Source organism: Bactrocera latifrons, unplaced genomic scaffold (genome assembly GCF_001853355.1).
Source record: "Bactrocera latifrons isolate USDA-ARS-PBARC rearing strain unplaced genomic scaffold, ASM185335v1 scaffold_704, whole genome shotgun sequence".
NCBI classification, from domain to species: Eukaryota; Metazoa; Arthropoda; class Insecta; order Diptera; family Tephritidae; genus Bactrocera; species Bactrocera latifrons.
Genome location: NW_017537384.1, coordinates 74,555 through 87,798, shown reverse-complemented (window position 1 = coordinate 87,798; position 13,244 = coordinate 74,555). Strand labels below are relative to the sequence as shown.

The window sequence follows — 13,244 nt, the reverse complement described above, 5'->3', positions numbered from 1 at the left end:
CACAAATTGAGATTTTACCACAAAATGTCTCAAATAGAGACGAGAGACTGGTTACAGAATCCCGCTATTAGTATCACTAAATTAAGTTCATTTTTCCACATCTCTAAACAATTGTTCCGCGTACTCTCGATCATTTCCCGTGGTATCAGTGTATGACATTTATTATTACAACAATCTTTTGACAGAAATTTTGTTACCAACTCTTACACAAATGTGATAACAGAACATCCGGAAAGAGGGACAAATGAAGACAAGACAACAGCAGCTGCGCGGTATTATAGTAAACGTCACTTCTTCAGTGTTACTTTTTTAAATGTTCCACACTAGCAACTTACACGACGAACTATAATAATATTCCGACAAAAAACAACACTTACTGGACGTCCTTGAAGCCTCTGCAAAGGAGAAAATTTAATGAGATAACGAGACACTGACGAAACGAGTTGTTTATTTTTAACAGCTGTTTCCCAGAAAACTAGTTTTCGCACGTTAGCWCCCTTTTCGTAGACCAGGTCACATATGTCGAGAATGCATTCCTAGATAATGCATGTTTGGTTGGTATTGTTCACTAATATTATTCGACTGATAGTGCATGCARAGAACGTATATTTATAGAGAAGGTTTACGATGTCAAAAATTTAGGGATATTTCATTTTTGGGATATTTACTGTTTTAGATGAGCGTGTTTCACTACTTAACATCAGGGGCATGAAAATAACAGAATTGACCATTTTCTGTGTTAAACGAAAAAAGAATTATGCTATTTCCGATGTTAAGGAATGTACGCTTACAGATTTACATACATACATATGCATATGTTCTATATATTTTATATCAAAACACAAAAACATATACATATATTTGTACGTACAAATTAAACTATTTCATGATGAAGTTCTTAAATTTTTGGAAATGTAAACAAAACGAACCATACACATAATGTTTTTACATTTGTTCAAACACCAATGCAACCAAAACAACCAATGGCGAAGCTCACGTTTTGTCAAAGAGTCAMTGTGTTGTTGGTAGAAAATCCGAGCTGTACCGAAAACACAAACGAGCCATCGCCAATTGCCACTGCTTCCTTTGCCGCTGTAACAGCTTCGCCTACAAACCAGCGTAAATATGTATGTTTCTGTATGAACTTGCATACATATCGACTCAGATTTTTGCAAGCCGCATAAAAATATTTTTTGCATTCCTTGACAAATACAGTCAGTCTCTGTTATGTGCTACAATCAAAGATACAGATTTTTGTGGTTTGTTAAAAATAAAAATTTAATATGGCATATAAGCGAGTGCGAATACCTACGAGAGTGGTACTTAAAACAATAATTAGTATTTCAAAAAACAAACCATGAGATGCAGCAAGATATGGGCAGTTAAGAAGGATGATTTTCATTTAATGGAGTACTACTTAACCGGGATTCACTGTACACATAAATCAGAGGAATACTGAATATTTTCTTTGTCATATTTTTTGACTTGAAAATCGAAAAATAAACTATGTTGTCAATTTTTCCAAATAATAAGAATTTTCAAAATAAATACAATGTCACCTTCTTTATTCGGTTATTTATAAGTGTTCCTCTCCTTTTTTTTTTTAAACTTTGGCTGTCACGTCGATGTGAGCTCTTTAAACGATTTAAGTTATATTCGTTTATATYTCACAATATTGGTAAATCTCATCAAAGAAAAAATATATTCTTTTAATATAAAATAAGAATTCATAGAAATTTAAAATACACAAAGAAATATTCTACCTACCTCTTATTTTAACCTCTCTACTTGAAAAAAAGGAAAATGGGACAACCCACCTACCGAGATTACCTACTTTCCCTGTCAACCACTTGAATTATAAGTGCTAGTTTATACCGTTAGTGTTTTGGTTCCCGCGGGACATCATAAATATCAGGAATATATTAGGTATACAATCAAACGAAAAAAAAGTCGCGAAATATATTTACATAGATTTTCAAAACGTCTGTGTGTCGTATAGTATATTTCATTAAAATSTTTTCATTATAAACTAGTTTTATTTAACGAATTGTTTATACAAAAAACAACAAATCTCAGTGAAAGACTGGAAAAATCGTCAGAACACTTCAGCGAATTAGAGAAAATAAAGGCTCTATATGAGAAGTTATACAGTCAAGCAGTCGAAGAAAGCAAGAGGTGCTCTTATGCAGCAAGTGGGTCGTTTGTAGCAAATGTATCAGAATGCAGCAGAAAAACGAGCCTCAGAATCAGAACCCGCCCGAGAGGCTCATTTGATGCAAATGCAGAAATAAAACGAAGAATTCCCAAGGTTACGTAAAGCCAGTATAATGAGCTTTAGACAGGCAATTAACTCGTTTTGCGATGCGATATGTGCCTAAACGATGCTATAAACATCAAATTTTTAAGTGGATTGGAGATGCTATAGCAAACACATATTTGCCTAATGAATTAAAGAAAAAATAAATAAAAAAGTGAGTGTGCTTATGACCGCACGACTGAAGTGAAACTTCTTTCGCTCTATCTATATGTATATATATGAATGCGTGTGTGCAATATATACATGTATGCACATATACATATATTAATTTCCTACAAATATATAAATTTATTTTATGTTTTCATTAGTAAGTTAATATTTTTTCATCGATCTTTAATTTTTTTTTTTCATTGTTTTTTTCGTTATTTTCATTATTGGGTACATCAGTAATAACTGTGGTTGATTGTAAAACCGAGACAATAGGCTTATGATACGAGAAATACGATACATATATTTTAGAATTAAAATTCGGCAGAAATCTAGAAAAAACTGCATCGATTGCTGTTCCATGTCTTGTAGTTGGCTCATTACGGTCATTATTCATTTGTAATTCTAATTTATCTCGTAGAAAGTTTATCAAGAGTTGTCCATCTTCGGATGCGAAATTGATATTGAAATCTCCTGCTAAGATTAGTGGCAACGTATGATAGTTTCTCCTAGTTCTTCAGAACCTACTCGACCATAAATCATAAGTCTTCTATATATAAACTGTATGATATTATTAACTGCGTTATTGGGCGAAATGTAAACAACTACCATTATGATGTTAGTTCATCGTCCAAAACACAGTGAGCAGCACATATGTCACCAATTGATGACTGACCAATATCAACTTCACGAATACGTCGTAATAGAATGTCCATGTTCGAAGTTACTATATTCGAGGTATCACTCGATTTGTGATAAATTGCCACTCCTGCTGATCTAACATTTTTACGCTTGAATTTCACAATACAATCAAAATTCGGGATATTAATGTTTTCATCGTAATTTGATCAGGTTTCTGATAAAAAGAGGATATTGCATGAATCAATTGCGGGATCGCTTAAGTCCGATACGTGTTTTCTGAGACTTTGGTAAATAAAAGTAACCATGAACAACTTTTTTCTGTCATTCATAAAATCGAGAATCGTTCTACCTATTGTTGACAATGTGTTCAACGATAATCGGCGAAATTCATCTTGTAAAGATATGATCGATGTATCATTTTTTCGCCCATGTTAAAATCTATAATAATTGTCTTTTGGTACTATGTAGAGTCTGTCAATACTGGTAACTCGTGATAGAGCAACATAAAGTAAAGATATAGAATGAGTCCCTTGATATTCATAAACTACTTCATCGAATGCCACCTTCCATCTTAAGATTTATGAATTGTCATGGCACATCCTGATACTAAGGGAAAATGATTACGTTTTGCATTTATTGTTTTGTTATTATTCATGGCAATGGTAGATATYCTGCGTTCTATTAGAACGGCATGTTTCTCAATATTATGTGCCGCAACGTAAGCGGAAGCTTTTTGTCGAAGTTTTTTACCAACTTTTTGTGAATATTCAAAAGTTAACCATACTCGTGTAACTTCATTTTGTTCGTTTTGTTCAATATGTACCAATTTAAAACTGCAAGATTTGCCAATCCATCTGATAAATCAATGTTGGTGGTGATAATGTACGATTTGTACGGAACGAAAACAATTTCGTACGGTAAACCGCCAGTATCAATAACTGACATTTTGTGAAATTTCTGTTTCAGAAAAGCTTCTTGTTCAATACTTTGACATCCAAAAAAAAAAAAAAAAAAAAAATCCGTAGCTATTGATGCTATTTTATTATCTGCACATTACAATATCGTACTATTGTATTCATTGACGGAATTATTAGTAAGAAAAAGACGAATTCCGTGTGGACATAATTGATCAGCAATGAAAATGTTCGTCTGTTTTTTGCATCGCTGTAAGATTCAATGTTTTGCGACATGGCACAAAAGGTGCTTCAAATCTGCATTTTTGTGGTTTATTAGCAACTATCTTCTTATAGCATGTAAATGTGTTTTTATGAGTTTGTAATTTTATATTTCCTGATGCTTAAGATGCTGAAACTGATACTAAACTGTCTATTAAATGTATAACCTCACTGTTATTTTCATCAATCATATTATCTGGAGCATTTTCGAGCCACAATAAAATATGTACATGCGGACTTCCGCGATGCTGGAATTCAATACGTTTAAAGTATTCAGCAACTCTGTAGCAACCGAAAGGACTACATTCTTTGGATTGTAATATTGTGAGGAATACGTTAACCAATTTATTAAAGTAGATAGCGCAAGTCACAGCATAGTGATAAGTGTGCTTTTTTAATGAAACTTAGTTCCGACGCAGCACGCTCGGAAATGTCCGCTCACCTTCGTGATTCATTATCAATTGATTGGGTCTCACTAGGTTTAAAATCTTGTTTTGAATCTGTTGTCACAGACTTTTTMTGCACAATTTCCGTACGTAATTTCATCTTAGTTGGTGGTCCTAAAGCACAGCTTTGATACTCGGAGTCTGTGTCACTTTTCTCCATAATTTGTTATTATTTACCCGAAAATTCACATAACAAAAACTTTAAAATAAATTTACAATTTTATTCACTTTAGACGTAAAATATTGAATGTATTGAACAATATTAATTCATAAAATTGTTCAAAATGCAATAAAATTAAAGTAAATTACAATAAAATAACCAAACTATCACCGTTCGCGTAACGCTAGTAAACTCGCAAACGAACTACTGACTGAAGTATTCACATATCTCATTTCCCAGCTGTAAGAGAAAGAAAGAAAAATGTGCGCGCGCACTGCTGATGCTTGCCTATATCCCCCGCCAATTACCGTAAAGAAGTTTGACTTCAAAAATATTTTTTTGTTTGCAATCATTGCAAAACCCATTTGAATTCAATGAAAATTATTCCACCATATAAATCTTATTGGAACAGTCTAGATCCAGGCTTTATTCCAGCCGTGATCTCGGAATTGTCTCAAGCCGAGCAAAGGTTGATTTCACGTATTATTCCAATTGTCAAAATTATAAAACTAAGCGGTGTATTTGGGTAATGTAGTTTTCAAGGACAAGCAGTATTGTTTGCTCAGGATGTTTTCGAAGTTACCGAAAAACTTCCGAACATGTTACCAAGAACCACTTATAATGCTGGAGTAGTTGTCATTACTGAATTTGAAAATACTAATGTAACGCGACAGTTTTCAGTACCTAGGTAAAAGATATATGATGCACTACATTGGTTGGTCGCTAACAATCCCCTTTATAAAGACGTCACTATCGATTAAAACGTCATAATTAATGAAGAGGATATTATTAGAGTAGAAGAAGCTCCACTAGAGGATGTGAATGAAATTAATGATGAACTTAACAATGACACTAGTGCTTACACAAGAATATGTGATTTTTCGAGAATTGTGCGTGCTTCATGGCACCAATTTGCAGGTGTACAATGCTGTGCGATGACATTGTCTAACATCCTAATAGCCAGTATTCTTGCTCCACAACAGTGGTTTACAAACACCATTAACCTGAATATGTTATCGGGTGACCAAATCTACAGCAATATAAGATTTCAAGCGGAACGAAATTTAATGGCCTGTCGTATTGAAGAACCTAGTGGTGCGAAATTTCCACGCAATAAAAGATGTTTTAGTCGCATTCGGCAAACGGTTTCAGATCACTTTTGCCGATGAACCAAGCATATATGGAAGCTTAAGCGACAAGAATAATGACACAAACTTCGGACGCTTTTCAAGGGTTGGAAGATCTTTTCATTGAACATAGCGCCGGCATAATAATAGCAGATGGACAATCGTTCGGAGTGATGCACTATGATAACAAATATTACTTCACTTGCGCCTCACGTACTTAATGTACAGCTGCAGCACATCGTGTACTAACTTTATAGCTGGGCTCTAAGCTACCGGGGGGGTCGGCAGGTCGCGGATAGCCGAACGGCCTGTAGTAGCAGGTTAGTTGCGAAATAAGTTTAAACGAATAAGCAATCCCCGACGATAAGCGACAGGAGTGGAGGATGCAGTATAAAAGCTAGCAGGTCCGTTGAAGCGCCTGTGACGGTGGCGAACCGACACCGCCTCCTAGAAATATGTGTCCCCCTCACCACGCATAGGCGTGATGAGTAATAAAAAAAAACCTAGGCGCGACGGACCCATAGTGGGCGGCTCCCTGGTCAGCGTCTGTTCACCAGGATAGGTGCGGCTGTTAAAAGAACCAAAGATGACCGGTACGCAACGTGGCGCACTGGGAGTCCCTCGGAACCTTTACAATGACTTCTCCGTTGCTGTTGTGAAAAGGGTGATGTGAGCTTGCTCTACCGAGGTGTTAGCCACGTTGTTTGCCTGTAACCAGCCCCTTGGGGCTCTGGTCAAGAAGTGTGCATTTGGCGTAGGATTAGTAGCCTGCGTTGCCCCGGGCGAGCGCTGGTCCGTCCGTGTTTTCTGGGACCGATTAAGCGAAGGACAGGCCTCAGGGAACTGGGGCAGGAGCAAAGACACCGAGGGCATACCCGTTCCTGTCTATTTCGGCCCGTCCCCCTACACACGGTGCGCTGGTAAAACAAAACAGAAGACAATGAATAATTTTATGAGAAACTATACAACCAACGCTACAAGCAACAGTGACAACAGTAGCAACATCAGAGTAACAAATAACGAAATTAGCAAGGAGCTAAATATAAGCTCCTCACAGGGAACACCAAGTTCGAATAAAGACCCCTTTAAACGCGCACCGAGGCTAGGTAGATCGCCCACAAACGTGCTGAGTGTCGAAAAGCCGACGAGKGCAAAACCGTCACCACCAGCCCTCCAAGATAGCACACCACAGGCTAAGCAAAATCTCCAATGTGTAGACTACATGAACTAGGGGAAGAGATTAAGAAGCTCAATAATAATATAAGGGACCTCCTTAGTAATATAAGAGTATTGTATGGGAGTATTTTATGGGAAAGTCCAGAGTGAGCACACAAAAATGAAAGAAAGGAGAAACTTTCTGAATATGCCCCCGACCACGCATGTAACCCCAAAAGACCAGTTAAGAAAGAAGATGCTCTCCAGAAGCTGGGTGAAAATGTAACCCGAATTAGAAAGACGACCAAAGGCGAAATGCTGCTAGAAATAAAAGATGCGCAAAAGGAAAATACAAGCGACTTCACAAACGAGATAGGTAAAGTTCTGGGGAATCAGGCAAAAATTAAAGCACTTAATCACGAAACAACGATAGAGATTCGAGACCTAGACGAAATAACCTCTGAAGAAGACATCTGCAGTGCTATATGTGCAGAAATAAAGGAGTTGACAATATTGACAAAGCATCAGTAAAAAGCATCAGAGCGGCATATGCGGGCACGCAAACAACCGTGCTAAGGATCCCTGCTCACCAGGCGAGATTCCTACTTGACGAAAATAAAAATAGGATGGGTTGTCTGCCGGATCAGGGAGAGACCGACCCTTAAGAAGTGCTATAGGTGCTTGGAATACGGACACCAAGCGAAAAGTTGTAGCAACCTAACTGACAGAAGCCAGTGCTGCCTCAAATGTGGAGAAAAGGGGCACTTTGCGAAGAAATGTGATAAAAAACCATCTTGCGACGCGTGTAAAAAAAGTGGTCGAGAGAGCACAGACCACCAAATTGGTAGCAAAAAATGTCATATTTACATTGAAGCGTGCAAAAAAGTGAAAACATGARAGTCTTGCAACTTAACCTCAACCACTACGAAGCAACGCAAGAGTTACTTACGCAAACGGTGATTGAGCAAAAAGTGGACATGGCAATACWAAGCGAGCAGTACAAATTTGGGTACTGAAAATTGGAGCTCCGACCAAACAAAAAAAAGCTGCCGTCTGGGCCTGCGGGTACAAGCCATTCCAAAGCAAGCCATTATTAGGACAAGCCTACTATACACGGGCAAAAATCTGTGGCATAAACTTTTACAGCTGCTACGTCCCACCGAGCGTCCAACAAAACGAATACGAAAAAGTTCTAGACAATCTGGTACGAGACATCGCAAATACAACAATGAATATTGTGGCAGGAGACTTCAATGGGTGGGCAATAGAATGGTCCAGCACCCACACAAATAGGAGGGAAGATGCGCTCCTAAAGGCGTTCTCAACGCTTGACATTGTGCTGTTAAATACTGGCAACAAGAACACCTTCGAAAAGAACGGACGCGGTTCCATAATTGACATAACCTTTGCCAGTAGATCCCTGGTGCGGAAGGTTAACAGGCAGGTAAGCGACCTATACGCGCACAGTGACCACCTGGCCCTCTTGATAGAAATAGACAACCCCACGCCGTTAAAAGAATTCTATCGATCAAGGAAAGCCCAAAACAGAGGATGGAAAGTCGACACCCTTGATGAAGAGAAGCTGATATTAGATAGCAACCTGAACAACGCAGCTATAGAAACGGAACAACAGGCGGAACACTTGATACGACACATCAGCAAGGCATGTGACGCCGCTATGTGCAGGAAAAGACAAGGCACGCACAGAAAACCTGTATACTGGTGGAATGACGAAATTGAAGTCCTACGAAGCGAATGTCACAAAGCAAGGCGTGTGTGCCAAAGAAGGCGACAATCGACGGATTACGCAATGCTACAGGAGTGCTTTAAGAAGAAGCGAAATGACCTCAAAAAAACTATCAAAAAGAGAAAGGCCTTCTGCTTCAAAGAGCTGTGCAATAAACTTGACGAAAATCCATGGGGTGATGCCTACAGGATAGTGATGACAAAAGTACGGGGCCACAAAGGCCAAGCCCCAACCTGTCCCAAACTACTAAAAACTGTAGTAGAAACCCTATTTCCCGCGCAACCGCCAGAAGAATATCGTTTAGAAGAAAACGGAACAACACAGTGAGGGAAGATACTAGAGCGAATAGTAAGCGTACGACTGGAGCAACATCTTGGAAAAGAGCAACCGGGACTGGCCGATAATCAATATGGATTTCGCAGACACAGGTCAACAATTGACGCGATTAAAAAACTTACGGACGTCGCAAGTAAAGCTATAGAAGGAACCAGATGGATGTATGACTCCACAAAGTATTGTGCGGTAGTCACATTCGATGTTAAGAATGCCTTTAATTCAGCCTACTGGCCGTATATAATAAGAGCTTTTCAACTGAAGAAACCATCACCCTATTTGCTGAAGATCATCTCCAACTACCTGTCGGACAGGGTCCTGCTATACGACATAGACAAAGGACCACAACGCTATAGGGTGACGGGCGTAGTTCCACAAGGCTCAGTCCTAGGCCCACTTCTGTGRAATATCTTATATGATGGAGTGCTGCGCCTCCCATTACCCAAGCAGGTGCAAATAATCGGATACGCGGATGACATCGCGGTGACTGTGGTAGCGAAGGAAATTCACGAAATAGAGCGTCTGTGCAATCATGCAGCGGAAAAAATCAAAGATTGGCTTATGGTAACAAAGCTTTAACTAGCTGGCCAAAAGACGGAAGCAGTACTAATCACAAGCAGGAAGAAACTAGAGGTCGCCACCCTCAACATTGACGGATATACCATTACCACACAGCAATCTCTGAGATATCTAGGAGTGATGATAGACTCGAGTTTAAGCTACAAGACGCATATAGACAAAGCCTGTGAAAAAGCATCAGGGGTGACAGCAGAGGATAATGGCTAACATTGGTGGACCAAGCCAGAATAGACGAGTCCTCTTGGCCAAAGTGAGCCAGTCTACACTTATGTATGCTGAACCCATATGGAGGATAGCACTGCAGCAATAAACACACGCAGAAAAGGTGATATCAATAGTACGACTGAATGCAATCAGAGTTGCATGTACCTATCGCACTGTATCACATCAGGCGGCCGGAGTCATATCAGGCCTCATGCCACCAGACATAATGGCCATGGAAATTAAGCGAGTATTCGACAAAACGAGAAGCACTGGCGATTGCTTAACGAATGAAGAGCGGAAGCAGGAAAGACAAAGGAGTCTAAACGAATGGCAGAAACAATGGGACGAAGTAACTACGGGGAGATGGACGCACGGGCTTAATAGAAGCATACCCAGTTTTTAACAGGTCATGAATGTTATAGAGAATATCTATACAAATACGGACATGACGACGAAACAAATTGCTCATTCTGCAACAACAGCAATGAAAATGCATTACATATCTTCTCTTTCTACCCAAAATATGAAAAAGAAAGACTAGAAATAGAGAGTATGATAAACGACCGCGTGACTCCGGAGAATATAGTACCTTACATGATCGAATCAAAGGTAGTCTGGAACGAAATGAGAGCGTGGGCAGCTATACCTATGCAAGAGCGAAGAAAGAAAGAATGGCAACGCAGCGAAAACGGAAGGTTTAATCGGAATTAGAGCGAAAAGTGTGAATGAAGAGCAGAATGGCTAAGCTTGGTCCCACGATGTAATGCCTAACGGCAGTTCCGTGGGCCAAATACAAACAAAGAGGACGGAGTTCAGGGTTTAGTACGTAGGCGTATTGCGTTGCAAGTCCTGCTTGGGCGTACGACCAATACGAATCGTGCATATCGTCCGGAAAAATTACGACATCTGAGGATTTTTAAACGTAGAACAGGCAGCAAAAATGTGCAGTATACTCTTGATTATGTTGATGTTGTATCTAAAACAGATGAGCCTGATGAGATAGAAATACAGCAGAGTATTGAGATAGTAACGGCAACGCCTGAAATGATTACTTCTCAACAAGAACTACCTAATCATTTAATTCCATTGCAGACATCTTTGATTTCGCCGACTGATGTAATGCAACCCAATGTGGAAGATGAACTAAAGGTTTCACGAAACCTTAACGAAATTACACGCAAAAYGAAAGACAACATCGCTAATATCGGACATTAACTGAAAGCAGAACAATTTGCCTGGTACTTCTTGTTTCCTAACGGAAAAAATGGGTACAAATAACAAAGGCCTGTAAATATTACAGCGTTAGACTACTTTCAGTTTAGAAGTTGGGGAAGTGATATAAGATTTCATTTTATGCCTTATCCTTCTTTGAATATTATATAATCAAAAGCACTATATATGCATGCGGAAAAAAAATTGTTAATCAAGAAGGAGCAATAGAAGATGTCCATATTTATGTAAAGATTATTGGAGATCAGCTCTAAATGAACTTTTAGCGCAAATCAGATGTTTAGGACCTCCAACATACTTTGTAACATTTAGCTCAAATGATCTCAACTGGCTAGAACAATGAAAGTCTTTGTTAGTAGCCGATGGTAGGGCTGATGTTGATCACAGTACTCTCGATATTTATGAGGCCCAAACATTTATCGAGACGTGTCCAGTAATTTTGAGTCAACATTTCATGTTAAGAGTAAATGCTCTAATGAAATTTATAAGAGATAATGATTATGGGTTTAGCGGAAAAGTAAAGGATTATTGGTGGCGCATTGAATTCCAGAATCGGGACAATCCTCACCTTCATATGGAGTTTTGGATCGAAAATCATCCCGACTTTGACTCAAARGAAGGGAACTTCTTCTGGATCGTAATTGTTGCTGTAGAATGCTTCCAGAAGAAGAAGACCCAGAGCTTCATGAATTAGTTAAAAAATGTCAAATTCATCGGCATACACAAACTTGTTCAAAAAATAATACTTCTATAAGATTCCGATTCATTTTTCCACGCCAAGAATGTGACGAGAAACGAATTGTGTCACATTCTTCAGATGAATTTCGAGGTAGAATTTGTTTACTAAAGCGTCGAAAGGAAGATTCTTGGCTAAATAATTACCACCCAGAGTTGCTAAGACTGTGGACAGCCAACATGGATATTCAGTCATGCAGAGCAAACGAAGCTATAGCGTACTATATAGCAAATTACTTATCGAAAGCAGAACCTGCAGGTATAGATTCTGGAATTCCGTACGCAATACGGCAAATTCAACGCGAAGAAACTGATATTTCACTGCAAACTGTTCATATGTATGAAGACCCTTCATGAACGACAAATATTAGCTGTAGAATGTGCATATAGACTTTGTCATATCCCATTATGGGACAGTTCTCGGAGCTGCATTTTTCTGAACACAAGAAAGGCAGTACAGCGTTACAGAGTATTGCAAAGAAACGGGCACGCAACTGGTTATTATAGCAATATATCTGAAAGATGTCAAAAAGTTCGTTACAATCTCCCGATTACGATTCTGCAAAAATTAGCCTTACAGAGCATGCAATGTTGTTTGAACCATTCTATGCGAAAAAAGTAAGCGGAACTGAGGAAAGTGTTGATTACGACGCTTATAAAGAATATCGAAACACACGTCATCCACTCGTTACACTATTAGATAAGAGAAAAATGGTTGTGAAGAAGGTTCCCGCAGTTGTTAGGGTGTCATATTTTATAGCAACATCAGATCTTCAATACATGCCTTATCGTTTGGAAACTGAATTACTTGAAGGTTTCGATAAAGCAAACGAGGCGTTTTTACATTGAGAGAAGCGTTTGAAGGAAATGAGTAGGTACATGCACCAATTTCGAGAGCGTGACCAACAGCTTGAAAATGCATTCAATCAGATACATGCATTTGAAATTTTAGAATAGCCAGAGATTATAAATCCTGAAGTTATAGAAGAAGAATTACCGGACACAGAAATAAGCAATGATCAACTTCAAAGAGCACAGCACGCTATGAATATTGATCAAAAACAATTGTTTACTGTTATTACAGGAATAATTAAAAAGCAACTTAATGGTGATATTCAACGAGAGAAAATTTTCGTCACAGGTGGAGCAGACACCGGAAAAACTTTTCTCGTTAATGTATTGAAAAACCAAGTTAACCGATGTTATGGAAAATTGGTCGTGAAAGTTGGTGCTCTTACTGGAGTTGC

The 13,244-nt window shown here is 38.6% G+C and overlaps 1 protein-coding gene across 1 annotated transcript in view; it reads left to right on the top strand.

The window, feature by feature from the left end:
- Positions 1 to 10,371: 10,371 nt before the first annotated feature.
- LOC108975969 (coiled-coil domain-containing protein lobo-like) overlaps positions 10,372 to 13,244 on the top strand; it is a 59,936-nt gene continuing 57,063 nt past the window's right edge. Inside the window, exons 1-2 of the mRNA XM_018944833.1 lie at positions 10,372 to 10,381; positions 11,018 to 11,181. Coding sequence (XP_018800378.1) covers positions 10,372 to 10,381; positions 11,018 to 11,181 — 174 coding nt within the window. The remainder of the gene's footprint in view (positions 10,382 to 11,017; positions 11,182 to 13,244) is intronic.